Source organism: Cololabis saira, chromosome 14 (genome assembly GCF_033807715.1).
Source record: "Cololabis saira isolate AMF1-May2022 chromosome 14, fColSai1.1, whole genome shotgun sequence".
NCBI lineage: Eukaryota > Metazoa > Chordata > Actinopteri > Beloniformes > Belonidae > Cololabis > Cololabis saira.
The window spans coordinates 17642743-17663633 of NC_084600.1; the positions used below are offsets into that span (position 1 = coordinate 17642743).

General features: G+C 40.5%; 1 protein-coding gene across 9 annotated transcripts in view; it reads right to left on the reverse strand.

Moving 5' to 3' along the window:
- The window catches only part of acaca (acetyl-CoA carboxylase alpha), a 38411-nt gene extending 19896 nt beyond the window's left edge, over positions 1–18515 (reverse strand). For 5 of the 9 annotated variants that reach the window (XM_061740017.1, XM_061740015.1, XM_061740010.1 and 2 more), the window contains exons 1-27: positions 18315–18515; positions 15666–15924; positions 14030–14165; positions 13560–13698; positions 12315–12424; positions 12134–12215; positions 11955–12053; positions 11587–11693; positions 10615–10725; positions 10313–10522; positions 9204–9374; positions 8492–8653; positions 8119–8282; positions 7304–7454; positions 7001–7104; positions 6676–6903; positions 6376–6526; positions 6121–6255; positions 4478–4624; positions 4198–4386; positions 3298–3398; positions 3100–3188; positions 2837–2961; positions 2220–2333; positions 1690–1803; positions 1511–1600; positions 1276–1394 (exon numbers count right to left, since the gene is read on the reverse strand). In XM_061740017.1, coding sequence (XP_061596001.1) covers positions 1276–1394; positions 1511–1600; positions 1690–1803; positions 2220–2333; positions 2837–2961; positions 3100–3188; positions 3298–3398; positions 4198–4386; positions 4478–4624; positions 6121–6255; positions 6376–6526; positions 6676–6903; positions 7001–7104; positions 7304–7454; positions 8119–8282; positions 8492–8653; positions 9204–9374; positions 10313–10522; positions 10615–10725; positions 11587–11693; positions 11955–12053; positions 12134–12215; positions 12315–12424; positions 13560–13698; positions 14030–14165; positions 15666–15895 — 3578 coding nt within the window. In that variant the 5' untranslated portion in view covers positions 15896–15924; positions 18315–18515. The remainder of the gene's footprint in view (positions 1–1275; positions 1395–1510; positions 1601–1689; positions 1804–2219; positions 2334–2836; positions 2962–3099; positions 3189–3297; positions 3399–4197; positions 4387–4477; positions 4625–6120; positions 6256–6375; positions 6527–6675; positions 6904–7000; positions 7105–7303; positions 7455–8118; positions 8283–8491; positions 8654–9203; positions 9375–10312; positions 10523–10614; positions 10726–11586; positions 11694–11954; positions 12054–12133; positions 12216–12314; positions 12425–13559; positions 13699–14029; positions 14166–15665; positions 15925–18314) is intronic. The other 4 variants (XM_061740012.1, XM_061740016.1, XM_061740011.1 and 1 more) reach the window with 1 other exon arrangement.
- Between the last annotated feature and the right edge of the window lie 2376 nt (positions 18516–20891).

Consider the following 20891-nt stretch of genomic DNA (forward strand, 5'->3'; position numbering starts at 1 on the left):
TCGATACACTAATGCAACCGTCCCCTCAGGATAGTCCCTTCTGAGTACTTATACTTCCGTCCTTCTGTTGCTCATGACCCAACCTTTTCAAGACCTGTTGCTGGCATCAAATTCAAAAGTTTTTTTTCAGGAACTGTTAAAATGTCTCACTTTCAACATCTGATGTTTTTAGATTCTGTTGGAAATAAAATATGTTTGAGATTTGCATACTATTGCATTTTACAGTGCCCCAGGTTTCTTTTTGGCACCCGGGTTAAGCATTTACATTAAAATGAACATGAAAATGCTGTTACCGGTAACTTAAAATATCTTTGTAGTAAAAAAGTTCCACACATTCCACTTCCTCGCTGCTCCCCTCAAAACATGCATCATCTTAAAAGCCTCCTTGTTCTCTGAACAAAGAGAGGATCATTTCACACCCTCATGCTCTTGCACTGTTCGCACTGATGAGCAACACACAAAGATCAATTCAGCCATGGCAAATATGAAGCGTGCAACAGGACGCTAGCGCTGCATAGGCAAAGCAAGCAAATTGACCATAACATGCACGCACAAACAAATTAAAAATAATCATATGGATGGAGTGCAAAACGATTTCAACAGGAAATGCCACAGTACAACTCTTTAAAAAGTTAGCGATAATGTTAAACGCCCATAATTTTCTCAGATTATTTTTTTTTTTTTTCCACTGGTTGTTATGTTTAAAATAAAAAAAAGACAACCTTTAAAAGGATTTGTGGCTGACTTGAGACTCAAGGACGGGAACCAAAGTTCTGTCAGCCTCAGAAAATACTTTTGTTCCTGCACGAGCAGCATTTACATGGAGAACAATGATGACATGGGTTGGAGTGGTGGGGAAGCACTAAATACTCGTCTTACTATTTTAACCGTTATGTTTAGCGTTGCCACAGCACTTATTTACTCATTTTACAAACATTTAGACAAATAACTTTACAGTTTGGAGCAAAACAAAAGAGCGATCCACAAAATTATGCTGGTAATTTTGACAAAGAAGACAGCAGTTTGAAAGAAAAATGAAATATATAATAGCAACTCCTGCTGCTTAGATAGCTATAATTTTATTATAAAGCTGTCACCAAATGCATCGTGGTGCTGCCAAGCGTTTGCATCTCTGCTACTGATGGAAAAAGTAAATAAATACATAACTCAAATGCAACAACAACATTTAAGTCCACACTGCCACTGGAACGAGGGAGCAAGAGAGCGGAAAAATAACACAACATGTGAGCAATGTAGGCAGTTTCATTTGTGTACCTGTTGGGATGAGAAGTAGGAAGCATGAATTGGAACTCTACTACACATGTGTTGTCCCTCAGTTGTCGGTGCTGAACACTGTTAAGCTCGTAGGCAATGTATGCTCTGCGAACGTACACCTGGAATCATTGGAAATAAAACGACAGAGAATGTCAGATGTATTAAGCAGCATCAAGTTTGTTAAATTCAAGTTCGGGCGATGTGATTGGTAGACTGAGATCTTTATTGCTCTCACCTCCAGGGCAGCCATCCTGACCACTTGATTGGTGTGGTAGAAGAAGTTGGGCAGCACATCAAAGATGGATGTCTCTGAAAGGATGAGTTTCTAGAAAATAAAAAAGGAATACTTAGTTATTGTGAACTATTTGTCTATTTTGGGAAGAATGAATGACGCCTCTCCCGTTTACGGCCTACCTGCAGGTTTTCGATGCAGAACTGGTGGCCATACATATCAATGGCAGAGAGGAAGATGGACTCCACCTGGTTGTGTCGTAGCTCATAGGATGGAAGGTGGGAGGCTATCAGCACCTGTGTGAAGAAGATTAATGTGGTGCACCAGGCACAGAATAAGCACCCGATATCTCCTCACTTGGCCGTTAGCACCCACTGACAGCATATGCCTTCATACCGATTCAACTTCACGCTTTGTTTCCATCTTTAAAGTGTGAAGCCTATAATTACACATCTATTATTCTACCACATTGAAGAAAAAAAAATGAAGGCTACCATCTATATTCTCCATAGCGGAAAGGATAAAGCGACATCTAGTGGTGAAATTATTACCCATCATTACACCACTCAACATGTGCACCCTTTTCCTGTTGACAAGTTTGCTTTTTCTTTATTTATTTGAAACAAAAATGAATTAAGGATTGATGCCATTTTAAAAAAAAAAAAAACAAAAAAAAAAAAAAAAACAACAAGATTAGGAGGCTAAATCTGACCTGCCGAGCACGCAGTGCCACCTTGGCATTAGTTGTCTTGCTGAGCTGCGTGAGTTCGGTCAAAATGGCCATCAGTTCGTCCGTCAGGGTGGGATCGCGGCCGCAGAGCTGATCCTAAAACATTTCAAAACAACGTCAAAATCGCATCTCAGGGTTTTTTCTTTAGTATTAATTAGTCGCAGTGTTTTGTTTTACAAAATGCTGAGGCATAACATCAGTTTTACAACAAGGACATCAAAAGCCTGATAAATATTACATTAATTTGTCACATTTTAAGTCAAAACGTAATACTATCAAGGGAAGTGCTTTAGTATTGATTTACTTTTAGTACCAAACACTTACTAATGGAGGCTGCAAGTGAAAACGTACACTTACATTTATAAACTTGCCTGAACATGTTAATGTGCTTTACAACATTCAGTTGTTGTAAACACTTAATACTGCATTAAAAAAACACAAGTAACAAACAGAAGCCATGCTGTAATTGAATATAAAAATGGGTAAAAGTGAAACATTTCTTACTGAACTAAATTAATATATATATTTAATGAAGATGTGAACGAGTACATTTTCTTTTAATTTTGAACTCTTCCGACTCAGAGAAGCGGGACACTTACAATCAGCATGGTGACCAGCAGGTTCTTTTTGGTGACTTGAGCATGAGAGAAGATATAGTTGAGGACGTTGGCCATGTCACCTTTGTTTTCCTCACGCAGTGCAAAAACACACTTGTCATAGTGTCCTGTGAACAGACCAGTGCACAAGAGCCTGAGAAGTGATGTGAAAGAGCTCCACCAAAAGGACAACAGGAGTCAGTGCAGTTCTAATGGAGAATGATTTGAGCACAGTTCAAAATCCTTTACTCCTGTAGTTTCCTCACCATTCTGAAACTGGATCTCTACTTTCAGATACTGTCTGAGCAAGTCCATCACTACGGCCTTCATGTGGCCTCGGATACCACTGCGATACCTGGAAGGTCAAGAAAATGTCTGGCCTTGTACAAAGAAGAATATAGCTATTGTATATATACATATAAAAACATGTCCAATGTACGGAGTGCATCATTTATGTGGCTCACTTTTGCACCAGCTGAACAATGCTTTGTGTGTTCATGAAGAACACTTCTCTCTCAGACTTCTTGTTGAGCGTAGCAGCATGGCTATCCAGGATATTTGCGATCTAGAAATGAAGGAAAACAAGGGAAGATTTTAGTCAAAACAATCAGATTTAATGAAGTTGCGCCGAGTTTCGACCCTGTGGATTCTCCCAGCACATGCACAAATATTTTCCCAAATCCTTTTTACTACACCAGGACTACTGAGGCCACACTGAACCCATTTAGCTAAGGTTATAATATAACGTGGGTAATTATATTTGTTCTCTGCCATCAAGTATAACTAACAAATGAAAAATGTGGATATAAGGTTACCAACTAACCATTAAATCAGATCTGTTTAATTTAGGAGGATAGCTTTGATGGTGCTAGCTAAAGAAGCCTCTTTGCAATCCTATGTTTCAATGAAATAAGGACAAATATTGGAGAAAGGCTTTTTTTTGATGAAATAAATAAAACCTACAATAACAACCTAATTAAAATTCTTTTATACACACAAAAGGGACAGCTAGATTTTTTCTTAAAACTAATGCAACCTATTAGTTTTGGAGAACTTAAGACAAACTGATATATCTAAAGAAACATAGCATCAAGAAAATTAAATATCTGTGAAATGTGTGTAATATAATGCACTTTAGCTATAAATGCATAGAACATGTATTAAGAAAAAAGTAAAATATTCTCAAACAGTTTTTCCCTCAAATAACCTTGTTACCATTGAAACAGACATAACTGCTGACTAAGAAAAACAAATATTGTGGAACTTTTCAGGACCGTGTCACTGTAACCGATAAAACCCATGCGACAGAGGTTCTGCTGTGTTAGCACGTTAGCCGGGTGTGTGTTTTGGTGTTGGCGGGTCACCTGCTGGCTGGGGAACTGGCAGAGCACCGACGTTATGTTGCTGGCATACTGGGCCATCTCCTTCTTGATGGACTTCTCCACCGCCGGTGGGATGCGGCCAGACACGCTCGTCATGATGTCCTGAAGTTCCAGCACCGGCAAAGATGGATCCCGCATGGTCTTCATGAGCCTCTCCACCCACTCCTTCAACTGGGACACGCATGCAGCACATACATCCGTCAGGGAGCGTTTACCGTGGGAGGCACTGACGCTAGCATGTTGTGTGTTCATTGATTCTCACCTTAGCACTGAAGAAGGGCTCTGGAAGGCAGTAACCGTTCATTATGTGAACATGATGATCCAGAGTGCTGTGGAAAACTCGGTGCAGTTTCTCTCCTCTCAGAGCTACAGCCTGAATGGAAGGCAGGATTCCTGTGTGCAACTCCGCCTATGAGGAATAACATTAATACTTAGGATTAGGAATGGGTGATATTTTACCATTCACGATAAACCGTCAAAAAAATTCCCCACGGTAAGAATTTGTCATCTCGCGGTAAAAATGATAAATTGAGGAAATGAGAAAGAAAGAAAGAAAGAAAGAAAGAAAGAAAGAAAGAAAGAAAGAAAGAAAGAAAGAAAGAAAGAAAGAAAGAAAGAAAGAAAGAAAGAAAGAAAGAAAGAAAGAAAGAAAGAAAGAAAGAAAGAAAGAAAGAAAGAAAGAAAGAAAGAAAGAAAGAAAGAAAGAAAGAAAGAAATGAGCCTGAAAGAAAGAAAGAAGGAAAGAAGAAAGAAAAGAAAGAAAGAAATGAGCCTGAAAGAAAGAAAGAAGGAAAGAAGAAAGAAATGAGCCTGAAAGAAAGAAAGAAGGAAAGAAGAAAGAAATGAGCCTGAAAGAAAGAAAGAAGGAAAGAAGAAAGAAATGAGCCTGAAAGAAAGAAATGAGCCTGAAAGAAAGAAAGAAGGAAAGAAGAAAGAAATGAGCCAGAAAGAAAGAAAGAAAGAAAGAAATGAGCCTGAAAGAAAGAAATGAGCCTGAAAGAAAGAAAGAAGAAAGAAATGAGCCAGAAAGAAAGAAAGAAAGAAGAAAGAAATGAGCCAGAAAGAAAGAAATGAGCCAGAAAGAAAGAAAGAAAGAAAGATTTGGTGAATTGGTATTTTTTCTATCGTTATCGGGATAAATGCCAGAAATTATCGTGATACATTTTTTAGTCCATACCGCCCATCCCTACTTAGGATCATCAGGATGTATCAACAATATTGTATGATAAACCTAACCTAAGCATTTCAAAAGAATGAAATCAGATGATGTGCTTTAAAAATTCAATATTATCATGACCTGGATGACGATAATATCTGCACAAACATGCAGAACACCATTGTTTTATTCATTCATTCAAAAAAAAGACTTAAGAGGAAAACATTTTGTAACAGACAAACTACAGAGCGCAAAGTCAAGAAATCTAACATTACATTGATCAGCTGACCAAATTATTTCCATTTAGGTCTGGCTATTGTTGGTTAACCAACCACCAGTGACAAATTCATCAGCAGTCATTCTCTACAATAGGTCTGCTTTACGTCGTCTTGACATCCGACAGGTCCAGATGAGTGCTGACACACACAGACACGCATCTCTTCACATCAGATAACAGCTGTCATCTTTGGCAGCACCAATTTCTCGCCTCATTGGCAACTTGACTCCGTCGTAATTTGTCGGCCACCAATTTAATAATATATGATGCGGCAGGGTGCAGATCTTATGAATGAAAAGGTAACCTTGCTTCAGCCTAATTTGCATTTTTTTTAATTTAATAAACTGAAAACTTCAAATGAACCTTTCAGTTAAAATGCTAATAAACAAAACTAAGACATATTACTGTTTCCATATTTCGTAGCAAATTCCAGGAATCCTACTTGCACGCTGCATGAATCAGACAACGTTACCTGTTGCACTCTGCTCGGGTCATCCAGCTGCAGTTTGGCAATGACACAGCCAGGATCCAAAGCTGCTCCGGCCCTCTTCACGTAGTGAATACAACCAGACTCTGCAGCAGTGAGGGTCATCACCATCTTCATCACCTGAAATTAACAACTACAAGCTTCACATCTGTCTGACTCAGCAGACACCACACAGATCTGCGTTGCTTTCTATGGTTCTTGTGAAGAACACACACGCTGAAGCCTGGGAACTTGCTGTACCTCTATTTCAGCGTAACATTGGCCAGAAAACACGTGACCGCCGTCCTCGACTGTGTACTGAATTATTTTTCCTGCCGAAGGAGATCGTAGCAGCGAGGGATCGTTCTCCTTCTCAAAGACACAAGTCTTGTTCCCAATTGTGATGCGATACCTATAAACCAAAAAATGTATTTGAGGTTTTAAATTCACTACCAAACCTAAGTCATTAACTTGAACTAAATAAAGTCACGTTCATTCTCTTCTGTACTAAAACTAAAAAAGAAAATGATCAGCACATAATAAATCCTTGTTTTGTCTCACCTGTCTACCTCTTCCTTCATGTAAGTAGTGTAGCTGCTGCCGTCATATGACAGCAGAAGACCTCCATCGCTGAGCCGATGGACGTCCACCTCAGCGGAGGAGTGGTTCATGATGACCACGTACGAGTTGGGAGACTGCCGTGTCACTGTCAGGACGTACTTGGTGCCCTCATAAATCAGCTCCACGTCCACGGTGTTCAGCAGCGTGTGTGCTGGCAGCACCTGGCCCCTGGCAGAGAGCGTTTTCCAGTCAGACACTGCTGGATTTGTCGGGGCGGGGGGGGGGGGGGGGGGGTTTCCTGCCGTTTGACTAAGTGTAAACATACCTTTCAAGGGAATGCAGAAAGTTGGACACGCTGTTTCTCAGGTTGACATCTGCCACATGTAGGGCGCCACTCACGATTCCCAGCATGGTGTCGGGACGTTCCGCCTGCGTGCAACATGCTTATTACCGCTCAGCCAAGGAAACGGCATTTAATCAAGCTTAAGTGCAAACTGTGTGATGCCAGGATGAATCTAAGGTCATCTAACAGCAGTGGAATATGGTTTGTTTTGAGTGCTGACATCGTGATTTATTAAGCTGATAGTGTCAATGATGTTTTCCTGAAGGGCATCCAACGGTTGTGTACCTGCATCTTCTCTGCTATGAGCCTGTCCAGCCAGCCGGTGTCGATACTGTTGTGCTGAAAGCTCTCGGTCTCTAGCAGCTTAATAAGGTATTCCACTGTGGTTCGGAAGTCCCCCCTTATAGACAGCTCCTTGAGAGCGACCACCATGTTGCTGGAAAAAGACATAACTATTATACAACTGTATAGAAATGACCTGCCATGCCAACGTTATATAGACATATCATTACTAGGAATGGGCGATATTTTACCGTTCACGATACACAGTCAAAAAAATTCCCCACGATAAGAATTTTTCATCTTGCGGTAAAAACAATAAATTCCCGTTGATGACGTTTTTGTGTAAAGCTGATTTATGGTTCTGCGTTAAATCCACGCACAACGTACGTGAAGGAAGGAAGGAAGGAAGGAAGGAAATGAGCAAGAAAGAAATAAAGAAAGAAAGAAAGAAAGAAAGATTCCCGTTGATGAGGTTTTTGTGTAACAAACATGGCGGATCTGAGTCATTCCAGTTTTGCAGTACAGGTGTAACTCATTTCATTGTTTTTTATTAATTCAATATAATTGGTGTAGTTTAGCAGCATTTAGTATTCTTTTAGAGCAGTTTTTTGGGGGCTCCAAAGACTGAATGTGGTGATAGATTTATAGTTACAAAGGTGGAGTTGAACTGGTATTTTTTTTATCGTAATTTTTATCGTTATCGGGATAAATTCCAGAAATTATCGTGATACATTTTTTTGTCCATACCACCCATCCCTAATCATTACAAACAATGCATTTATGACTCAGCAAAGCTTTGATAACACAACTTTACGCACGAGATAGCTTCTTCACGATTCTCGCCCCAAGAGAAGCAGTGTCCGAACTGGGAGTCGGCAAACTCATGCAGCCCTCCAGCTGCAGCAACACTGAAGTAGCCCCACACGTTCTTATTGCTGCGAAAGTTCAGCTCTTGCACCGTTCCAGAGCTCGGCTTGAAACCCTGCAATCACACATCACAAACATCACAATTACTTTCATCATATCACACATCCACACAAAGCTGGGAAATATGAAAAACAAGGGTAAAACTAATATAAGCCGTCTTACTTAAATGAGAAAAACATTTGTGGAATTTAAACACACAATAAAACGGGACCGAACCAGAAACATTGAGATGTAAACAAGTTTTAAAGAGAAGACGGATTGTACCTCGTCAGGATTTTCACTGGTGATGCGTGCAGCGATGACGTGGCCCCGTGGGGAGGGGCTGTTCGACAGACCCTCAAAGTCAATTGGACAGTCTCCCCATGGCTGGAGTCCATACAAGACCCTTATGTCTTTGATTCGATGCAGAGGAATACCCATAGCAATCTAGAAAAGAAAAAAAACAAGGTGGCGTCAGCCTAAACAGTAAGGAACAATAAGAACAGGCTGAATAAAAGCACTGATGAAGTAATAAATATATGTGCAATGAATAAATCCATGAAGCAGATTTATCTTATATCATATTAAACAAGGACAATCTGTTATTATAAAGACAGCAAATAGTTTTACTGTGAGACACTGGGTGCTTTTCACACATTGAAAAAGATCTGCCATCCTCCGAGTCAGTGAGCGCATCACTCTACTACTAACACCCAATCAGCTGGACTACAAAGCTTTCCCACCCCTTCATCTCGACTGCTACTGACCTATTTATACACGATCCTAACACTGCCGACCAGATCACGTGACCCAATGTCGTTACAACCCTTTGATCTACTACAATGTCTCTGCATATTGCCTGCTTTTGCAGCCTGTTGCCAAGGAAACAGCGGGCCGGTCACAGCTCTGATGATGGGGAAGTATATCCACTAACAATGTCCACCAGAGGACGGGCACGTTGTTTGTGATGGGATGCAAGCATGCGAACGACACCAACCTGCATCTGAGCGCAAGGCAAGTTGACATCAGCCACCATCTCCGTACAAGGGTGTTCCACCTGCAGACGAGGGTTGAGCTCCAGGAAGTAGAAGCTGCCGTCCTGGCTGTAGAGGTACTCCACTGTACCTGCACTGACGTAGCCCACCATCTTTGCCAGCTTCACAGCACACTGCAGAGAGAGAAAAGCTGAATTCAAATCAAGGCTAAAATTGGGCCAGAACTTATCTCCATTACTTCACCACTCGGCTAAAAAACAAAAAGGAGGTCACGCGCTTTAATATTTTGTTGGGCCACCTTTAGCTTTCAGCTTTTACCTTATGAGAACATACACTGATAGAACAGCCAGCTCATTCAGCATACTCCGCCTGTCAGCGGATCTCATTTTTCGGGCATGTCACACTGCTGAACTTAATCGAGTGAAGCACCATCAGCTCATAATTCTGCCACCACGAGCCAGCAGGGCAGGAAACAGGAATGATGGGTGTACCACTCCATCCACCACTTTGTAACTTAATACCCCCCATCACTTCCCCTTGCTCCACAGCTAAATCTTTATACTCTCCCTACAATATGAAGCCCTTTTGTCCCCAATTAGCCTCACTGATAAATGTTTTTCTTAGGCTACACAACTGTTTAGACCCAAAGATTTTTCACATTCTTTGTGTGGATCCTTTTTTTTGTAAAATCATCTCTGAAACAATCATTCAAGATTTTCTTTTCCAATCACCTTCATTCCTCAGAAATGATGGTTCAATGGATTTTAATAATGCATTGGACACCTGTATCAATTTAAATCGTTTCGGTAAGCTCCTAGGTGGTTTTGTTTCCTTGATGCAGACCATTCATTTATAGCTTATGACAAAGAGCGACATCTTTTCCACAGCAACAGGATGGGAGTTCCAAAACGGTTGTTTTAAGAGATGAAACGACTCCCTGATTCAGCACAATAACTAGTTGCCAGCTGAACCACATCAAATCACTGAGCTCCTTTAGCAACAGAAGGCTTTTACCCATTTGCTCAGTTTAATCCAGATGGTGACTTTTTCTCTTTTTTTCCACCCATTCAGTAAACAAATATAGATACAAACAATGCTACATTGGTTCTACCTTTTCCATGTCCTCAAATATATCTGAAGTGGCGATGGTAGCAGGAGCCTCTTCTATAATTTTCTGGTGACGCCGCTGCACAGAACAGTCTCTGCCAAAAAGGGAGATTGCATTTCCGTACTGATCCGCCAAAATCTGCACCTCCAAATGGCGGGCATGCTTGGCAAGCTGCATGACGAAGATGGGAGATCCAGGAACTTCTGTCTGGACCTAGAGCACCAGGGGAAGAATGAAATATTTCAGTTGCTGACTGCACAGCAAGCAACTTTGTGTGAATATTAAGCATGTGCATTTGTTTTTACCTGTCTGAAAAGGTTAGGGAAGTCGTCAGCAGAGTTCACTTTACGGATTCCTTTTCCTCCACCGCCTTCTGAGGCCTTTACCATCACCGGGTAGCCGATGTCCTCTGCAGCCTGGCAACGCAGACAGAGAGATTTACAGTTTTATAAAAAGCAACTGTGAATATTATAATAAAGCTACAGAAATTAGGTCATGGGAATTCTGAGTAGGAGGATTTAAGGGCTGAATGGTGCACCAACTTTCTTTTTTTTAAAACAAGATATTTAAAAATGAGACAATTATGGTCAGATTATCAAAAGTTACTGACTCCATGCTAATGCACTGCCCCTTCCTCGTCCTTCTACCTGTATTTGTCAACAATAAGGTGAACAGCAGACACGTCAACAGCGTCTTTCCCAACACATCGGCTCTGGCTATGTATTTTTATTAACAGATTAAAAAATGCAGATACGTAACATAATGACATTTTGCACATATCATGGCTACGCTCCTTTGAAAAGTGTCACCAGAGCTGCCTTGTGACTGTGTACACTCACCTGTTGTGCCTAAACTGTCTAGTCAGCAAACACCAGACTGGCTGTGAGCTGCATATGTGAACTATCGTTCTCAGAGTCATTATAAAAGTTAATACAACCAAAACATAAGTGATGCAAAAGGATATTATGTTCAATGTCAAATTTTGGAAAAAATAAAAAAAATACTATATTTCAGTCACAATTTGTGATTTTTTGTGTCTAATGCAGTTCTAATAACAGAAACAATGTTAATAAGATTGGATAAAATAGGAATTCAGTTTCTTCTAAGAAAGAAGGAAACATTTTATGTTGTGACATTAATTAACAGTTGGTCAAATGTACATGCTTGGTATCCTGCAGTTCTACTTTCACAAAAAATACCAATATAAACTATATATCATATAGACGTCACAACTCTTTTTTTTGGCCATATCAACCAGCTCTAGATGATGGTCTTACTTTGAGACCAGTCTCGACATCGTGGATGCAGCCAAGTTCATACACGTCATTAGGAACGTTAATGAGTCTCTTCTTTGGGCTGCTCTCTGTCCATTCAACTGTCAGGCCTGAGGGGGGGACAAAAAACAACAACACATATTTAGATTACCATGTTACGACAATGATTTTTCAAACTTGTATCCTTTGCAACTTCCATTAGGTAATTTCAAATTAAACTACACACATTTTCAAAAAAAAGAGAGACAAGAATATGTCTAGGATATGATGCAGTCATCAAAAGATACTGCATAAATCAGAAACAAACTAAAAAAAATTATTTTATTGTTATAATATAGAAATATCTTAATAGAGCGCAATCTATGACCTACCTGATCCACTCCAGGGTAGTGTTGGAATACCTGCCGTCTGAGCGACTATAGAAGAAGCAATCTTGTCTCCAAGAGCCCACATGGCCTGACTGGGGGGACCTGAGAAAAAACAACAAGTGAGCACATTTAAAGCAATTTTAACCCAAGTTGTGATGAAATAAAGTGAACAACTCCCTTACCCATGAAAGCAATGGCATTCTTGTGAAGGAGTTCTGGGAGTTTGGGGTTTTCTGAGGCATGACCCCACCCAGCCCACACAGCCTATAATACACAAACACAAGATGAGAGAAGAGATGTAATTAAAAAGAAAAGTTCAAATTAAAACTGAATATAATTAAATAAATAAGAGGCTGATGGTACCTGAACAGGTATACGTTTTGCGATGTCCAGAATGAGCTCAACGTTGGCATAATTGTTGTTGTTAGTCCCTCCTGGCACAGGCACGTAATGGTCTGCCATTTTAATGTATTCTGTGAAACACAAGACACTTATCGGTAAAATAACCGTCTAAAATCTGGTCTTGTTGTTTGTAATTCTGCTCCTCGCCAAGATCGTTAATATTCTCTTTTCTTCAGCATTCTAACTGGAGGAGTCAAACAAAAGAGATGAGAGCAGTGACTAACTAAACGAAAGACAAAGCAGTTTTACTCCTTTTACAAATACATCCCATGTTTTCACCAGTAAGATAATCAGAAACTGTTTATATACATGATCTGTCTTCCTCTCCAGGTGCAAGTTTGTAAAGACAAAACAAACACAAAACTATCTTAAATACCTTGGAAAGTTAATGGCATCCACCAGTTTTTATTCCACACATGTGTGACACATATCAAATTTTGTTTTCGCATTTTTGATTCAATTGAATATCTAACATCATAAAACAAGTGAAAATGGTACGAATATAAATAAATGCTGCAATCACTGCCAATAAGAGAGCTCTGCGTCTCTCAACGAGACGTCTGCAGCTGCCAACATCTATTTTTCCCCGTACTTCCTGAGAAAAAACTGCTCCGACTGTCTCATGTCTTAAGGGCGCTTCCTCCATTCTGTTATTTTTCAGAAATACCAGATAAATCTGGGGTTGCAAGCCCTCGTTTGGCTACATCTAGGGAGGCCGACTATGTTCTCTGGACCTGTTTTACTTATTCAATAATATTTGCAGAGGAACATGGGGCTGCGTGAAGTTGGATATAGTGTACGGCCTTCACCTTTAATATGCTTATGTATAATAGTCTTTCCGAGCTCCTCAGACATTACTCTCTTGCTTATCTGGTTCATGGTGCAGGCAATAACACCAAACTACACAATGGAAAGTTGTGTCCTTTCAAATGGACTGAACACTATTAATGACAATAATACTTATTAAGTAAATCATCTCATAATGCTAGGACTTTTTTTATCTTGCTTATTTTTATGCAACAAATCCTTTATTTTCATACTTTTACAGGCCCGTTCCATCACATACAGTATCAAAGGCAGGTACCGGTACAAAAAAGCTGCTTTAAATTGAATCACATTTCAAGATGAACAAAGCCTTGCCATAAGGATACCAACAAAATTGTTGATGTCTGCATATTTTTAGAGAACCGGCACGAAAAAGCTCACCTGCATTGGCCTTCAGGTCTTCCGGGGTCACCATGACGACAAACCGGATTGCCCTCTCATTGCGGAACATCTCATAGGCCCAGCGGCGGATGGAGCGCATGCATTTAACCGCTGCAATGCCATTGTTGGCGATGAGCACCTGGATAAGCAACACTCATGTTAATTTTTCTAATTAAGTCAAAAAGACGGAAGAAAGGGTCATTTTTATTGTTGCATCAGCACATGCTGATTTTAGAATGTGTTTTGGTCACTTTCAAAGTGAGAAATTTGGGATTATGTACACAACAGAAGAGATTACATAGTGACCTTGTACTGTAACAATCATTACAGTTCATACTTTTTCCTTATTAAACAAACTGACACTTAAGAAGTGATGCTCTTGAGCCTTCACATGACAAGACTGATTTTTGCAAGGGGAACCTTTTTAAATATTTTTAAGAGAGGAGCTAAAAAAAAAAAAAGTCTGTTACCTTTTCAATAACTTTGTTACCCCCAAAGCGGGTGACAAATTCAGCGGGAGAAGCAACGGTGAAGTCCCTTTGAAGATCCATTCGCCTGCGATCTCTGCCTTGCTTCACCAGGTGCAGTCCTGACATGCTTGGTCTACTTCAGGAAACACAGAGGAGGGATAACATTTTATGGTACCTTCCATTTTGGAAAGAAGACGACATTTTAGGTACCTATTAAAATACCAGAGGCAGACTCTCCCGCTGAGGGTTTCTGCAGTGGCAGACGTTAAAAAAAAACAAACATTTACAGTCCAGGAGATAAAGAGACGGATATCAACTCATATCGATAAGGGTTTTATAATCCAAGCAGCTACTGTATTTTATCTTACAAGGTGTTGCTTATAGGCAAGCTACAGAAATGCCCAGAAACCTCTGCAGCACGCACACAGGGGGAGGAACACAACTATCAACTGGCAGGCTTGCAGAGCTTGTTCTTTTTTGGCTGTTTGACTTCAGTGGCCTGATGCCGAGTTGTTGCATCACAACTGGATTATTGGCACAAGGCAGATAAGTTGCAATTAAACTAGTGAACTACTCCTTCATGACATGCATGCGCTGATATCGGTTCAGCAGGGAAAGCCTACAGATCTTGTATTTCTAGTTTTTAACTCCCCCTATGCACAAAAAAAGAGTAAAAAAAAAATCTCCCACCTTTTCTGTGAAACTGATGATAGAAAGTTAGATATCAGGAGGATAAGACCGACGATAAAAGAAAGAGAAATGCACTGACAAAATCCCTATGGTTTTGACACTGCTAGCTGCAAATTACAGAAAATTTGTAAACCTATTAAGTTAACTTGCAAGGACAAAACATGTAATCTACAGAAAACTATTCCATAGAAATCTAAAATCCAGAAAACAAAGTTTTACGTGAGAATTTTGAGGAAAAAAACATACATTTCAAGTTCCCATCTATAAAACTGACAAAAACGAGAGCCCGAGGAGGCCCAGTGACAGACTAAGCATTGGCAGAGCGACTAAAGACTGCCGTGAGCTTTAAACAAAGTCCCATCGGTCCTGAAAAACCATTGCCAACTGTTGGAACAGTATGTGAACATTTCGCAACTTTCCAAAACCGACATACTAACAGCATTCCTTACAAAAGGGCTATCAACAGCCGTAAACCCACATACCATACAGAGCATGTTTCATGTAATCCTGAACCAAAACAGATCTAGTCTCATAAACTACTGTCTAGAAGACGGGTCTCCGTCATTATGTAAAGTTTGCAGCCCCCACTTACTTACACAACACACAGAGAAAAAAGTTGAAAAAGGCTTTAACTTGGCCTCCTCCCAAAGCCCAAAAACATGCCGGTCAGGTTAATTGGGAAGTTTAAATTATTCATAGGACTGAGTAGTGTGAGTGCTTGTATATGTGAGGCCCCTGCATGTAGCCGTGACCTCCGCCTGAAGAGCTATGGGATGGGCTCCAGCAGAGCTCCGTGTCCCTAACTAGGCATAAGTGGGTACAGAGGATGGATGGATGGATGAAAAAATGCAGTAAGTAAAGCCTGTATAATAAAGTTACTCATACTGTTAAAGAAAAAACGTGTAGACTAAATAAAGGTTACACTTAACAAGATTGGGTTTCTGACCTTAGATTGTGCGTGGAGCCATCAACATGGTCAAAACCCATTTCATAGGTGCTGTCGGAGCTCCCAGAGGACGGCGACAGGGAGCGAGCCTCCTTTTCCTCCAGCTGCATCTCGGCCTTCCCTTGGATTTCATCCTCCGAGTTCTCCTCCGACACGGACCCCACCAGGAAGTGGGAATGCAACGCCCCCACGGCAGGGTTCTTTTTGGCAGCACCGTCCTGCTGTGCCATGGCTGCACGACACGAACAGGCTGCAAACACTGAGGAGAAACGAGACAGAGCAGCGGCAGCAGTTATAAAGGAGGACCAGGGTTCATGTATCAGGCCACGGTGTGACACAATTTGGCTGGAGAGTGATGTTGTTTGTCATGTTGCAAAAGCGGGTTGCACAAACTTGAGTTTAAATGATATCGCAGCCCTTCTATCTACACACTGATCATTGACCATGCCATCATATCTTTTATTATAAATTAACTATTGCCATTCTGTTGACAGACATTATGAAAGCAGACATGGGTCCTTTGTTCCACCCGAAATACACACATTACATCTGTAAATGTATTCAAAGAGTGGACTCTAATCATCAGGATGGCTGCAGAACTGATGATGATTTCTGGCAGAGGTGGACAGAGTGCTCGACCCCAGTACTTGAGTAAGAGTACAAATACTACTGGTCAAAATTTACTCCGTTACAAGTAAAAGTAGCTCAGTCAAAATATTACTCGAGTAAGAGTAGAAAAGTACTTGCTTTTAAAAGGTACTTAAGTATCCAAAAGTAAATGCGTTTAAATTTACTTTAAGTAAAAGTAAGAGTAAGAGTAAATTTCTTATTTTCCACATCAGTAAATTAATATATTTTTCTAAATTAATTTAAGGATCTTTTAACTATTGTTTCTGAGAATTAACTCTTTGAAACCAGCTGCACTGATGTGCTGCTTTTAGAACCACAATGTTATATAAAACCAGCAGAAACACCAAAAACAAATCAAATGAATGGGATCATAAGAGGACAGCAGATGATGCAGAGTTTATTAACAATCATGGACTGAAACCAAATGAACCTGCACCATCCAACTAAGTCTGGATCCCCCTCAAAGACCACTGCTTTACAAAAAACTACATCTCTGCTTTCAATAACTCAATGTTGAAGTCACTTAACTTTACAGGAAGGACATGTACCAGTACAATATAGCAATATAGAGCATAACAAACTGTCTCCCAATGTCAGTCTCTGTGCCTTTCTCCCAATATCCCAATATTCTTCTCCTGACGCAGGCGTAGCCATTGTTGCGGCTCTGTCTTGACTTGTTGCGGCTATGTCTTGACAAACGCAGGCTACTTTGGCGGTATTGTTTTGAGGAGGCTTGACGTATTTCCGCTTTACGTACATCCCAGTGGAGAGCGTGCACTGTGACAGGTCTCCTCCTTTGACAAAAACAGCTTGTGTCCAATAGGATTTTAGGGAAGAAGAAAAAAGAGCAGACCTGAAAGTAACAAGTACTTTTCAGCCTTCCTAGAAATTTACTTGAGTAAAAGTAAAAATATTTGTCTTGGAAATGTATTCAAGTAAGAGTAATAAGTACCAAAGAAATCTAATACTCAAGTAAAGTACAAATCCTCTGGATATGTACTTAAGTACAGTACTCAAGTAAATTTACTCCGTTACTGTCCACCACTGATTTCTGGAGCTTTATCATATGAAAGAGCAATAACTTTGTGCAATATTACACAACACTTTTTCTATCCTTATAATTCTTTTTATGGCACCGCACTTTCTATTTTAAATTTTTGTTTTTACCTTTTACTTTTATTTGTATCTTTATTTTTAATTTTCTTATCTTTATATGGGTGTTTGGCTTTTGGGGTGTTTGTTTTGCAAATGTGTGAGATTGAGATGTCCATTTCCCAAAGGGAACCTCCCAAAGGCCTTAATAAAGTCTGAATCTGAAAGCATTTAAACTCTGTTGTGTATGCTCGTGTATGAATTTTAGACACTTAAAAAAACAAAAAAACAAACTCACCTTGAAGGAACGCAATAAGAAGTCACAACAATTACACGACCACAAGTGCAGACTTAAGGCTGATTTATGGTTCCGCGTTACACCAACGCAGTGCATACGCCGTAGGGGTCTGCGTCGATTTAACGCGGAACCATAAATCAACCTTAAAGGCGATGGCTGGTTAATTAAGTCTCACGTTGGAAACAATTAGACGACTGACTGACTGACTGACTGACTGACTCCTACCTCTGTAGTTTCTACCTTTAAGCCCCTCGCACTTGTAAAAAGTGGAAAAGGAAGACTCTTTAATAAGACACACCTTACCTATGGATAGCTTGCGGGACCAGAAAAACCAGCTGAGCACAGCGAGCAGACACACCGGCCCGGGGAACCAGGGAAACACCACACAGGGGCAGAATAAACCACTACATTTCACTCGCTAATGAACCGAAACTTGCAATGGTGGATGTATTTGATGATGCAGCTTTAGCTGCTGGAGCTCTCTCTTTAGTAGTAGACGTCTTTCGACCTGAGGTTACCTGCACAAGGCGTCATTATAACAACAGCACAGAGAAATATCTCCAGGATAAACCAAAAAGGTGCAACTGGGCTGGGGAAAAACCTTAATCTGTCATGTGCACGCAACTTACCGGTGGAGATGAACCGACAAGTAATCCTGACTAGATAGACGCAATGGAAATGAGATGTTTACTTGGGTTTATGGGACATATCCGGGGTTCGGTGGTGATGGGAGAGAAATAAAAAGGGGGAGAAAACAGAGAGATCAGCTCATGGTGAGGTCACGGAGCTCCGCGGGACGATCCAACAGCAGAGATGGGGTGATGTGATGATGCGGGGCGGGTTACTGCTGGACGATGACCCCGCACGCTGCTTCCGCTGTAGAAGTAGGCCGAGTAGAGCAGGCATCAGCACAGACATACGTAGACGCCCCATGGAGCTGCTGCGATACGTCAACGTCGCCGCCATATTGGATGTGGCAAGACTGCGCTGTAAACTAATACAAGTAAATGGACTTATTTTCATAAAGCGCCTTTCTACAAAGAAAATGTACGTTTTACGTCTCATTTATTCATTCACACACGCACTACTATTCTTGGTAAACAGTTTGGCACCAAATATAATATATTTCATTTTCTCATATGGCAAAAATAAGAACTTTATTGATCCCACATAGGAGTAATTCATGTTATATCAGCTATAGAGAACAAGGTAGTGCCGAAAAACAATATATATCCCCCCTCAAAAAATAAGAAAAATAGAGAAACATATTTTCTCATCAACAAAACATATTTAACATTTTTCAAGTAACAAAATAACATATTTGAACCATTTTTTTAGACAATAAAATAATATTTGAACCATTTTTTAGACAATAAAATAACATTTGAACCATTTTTCAGACAACAAATAACATTCTTATTTTTGTGAGGGGGGATATATATTGTTTTTCAGCACTACCTTGTTCTCTATAGCTGATATAACATTAATTACTTATATGTGGGATCAATAAAGTTCTTATTTTTGTCATCTGAGAAAATTAAATATATTATATTTGGTGCCTAACTGTTTCCCAAGTATATTAGTGCGTGTGTGAATGAATAAATGAGACGTAAAACGTAAATGTCTTTGTAGAAAGGCGCTTTATAAAAATAAGTCTATTAACTTGTATTAGGCTGTGTCCCAATACTCCCCCTCGCCCTCCTTTTCTTCACTTCCCCTAAATTTTGCGCGTTCCCGTGAGGGTAGTGGTGTCCCAATTCCTCTTTTCACCTAGGGGGAGGGGGCATAACGAGGGCGAGGGGCTGAGAATATCCCCTTCAAATCGAGGATTTTCACATGCTGACTTCGCGAGCGAGGGGCTATGAAAATTTCCCAGAATGCTACGTAAACTACGCCGTAGGCTCTGCGTCGATTTGACTCGCCGACCGAGAAACAGGCAGAGTCGTCTCAGATTGTGACCAAGGGAGCAAGCATTTTTTTGTGAGAAATAGAGAGAAATAATCCTGTGACTCGTCAGATTTGTTTTGGATGTTTCTGATATAATAGTTTTCAGAAACCACCAAGTAATCCAGCTGTTATCTGGGTAATTTACACACTTTCAGATAAAGCTGCCGAAGATCACGCCAGAATAAAGGGATTTATGGTTCTGCGTTACACCAACGCAGAGCCTACGGCGTAGGTTACGTAACCTTCGCCGTAAGTTCTGCGGCGATGTACGCGGCGACGCGCGCCGTACGCCATACCCTACGCCGTAGGCTCTACGTCGATTTAACGCGGACCCAAGCTCCAGAGCCGGCAGACAGAAATCTTGAAATTTCGGAGCAAATTTCTTAACAGGCGTAGCTACAACTGTTAGATTTCATCTATCAAACCAACATCTTCCTAAATGATTTATTTCAGCCAGCGTAATTCTCAACAGAGCTGCAGGTTTCTCTCCAGGAACGACGGAGCAGCTTGACCCAGCGGACACGTCTGTCCCCCCGGCTGTGAGCTGCTGCTGCTCCCCGGGGCCGGGGGCTCTTCTCATCTCCAAAAACGTCGACTCAAATTTCTTAACAGGCATTATTTGGATAAACTGAGCCCAGGTTGGGGATCTTAACGGTTACTTTTGAGCCTGAAAAAATATTAAAACTTAATAAAGTGCCATATTAACAGCGCTACAGCTGAAATTAAAACAGCTTTTGGCTCTCTGCTTCCTGATCAGGTTAGGGATGAAAACGAGGGGGAGTAGGAGAATGGGACAGGCACCTGGGCCAAGTGCCCTATATTTCAAGTAAAAATCTCCCCCTTCTTTTTTAGGGGTTAGGGAAGAAAAGAAGGGCGAGTGGAGAAAAGAAGGGCGAGTGAAGTTGAATTAGGATTGGGCCTTAGTTTACAGCGCAGTCTTGCCACATCCAATATGGCGGCGACGTTGACGTACGGCTCAGCGCTCGATAATAATAATAATAATAATTATTCCCTAAAGGGGAGTTTTTCCTTGCCACTGTTTATGTAATAATTGCTCGGGGACAAGTTCTGGGTTTCTGGAAAAATCCTAGAGACAACTTCTGTTGTAATAGACGCTATATAAATAAAATTGAATTGAAAATTTAATAATAATAATAATAATAATAATAAGGCAAGGCAAGGTTATTTGTATAGCACAATTCAACACAGGGTAATTCAAAGTTGCTTTACATCAACATTAAACGCGGCAAGACACAATT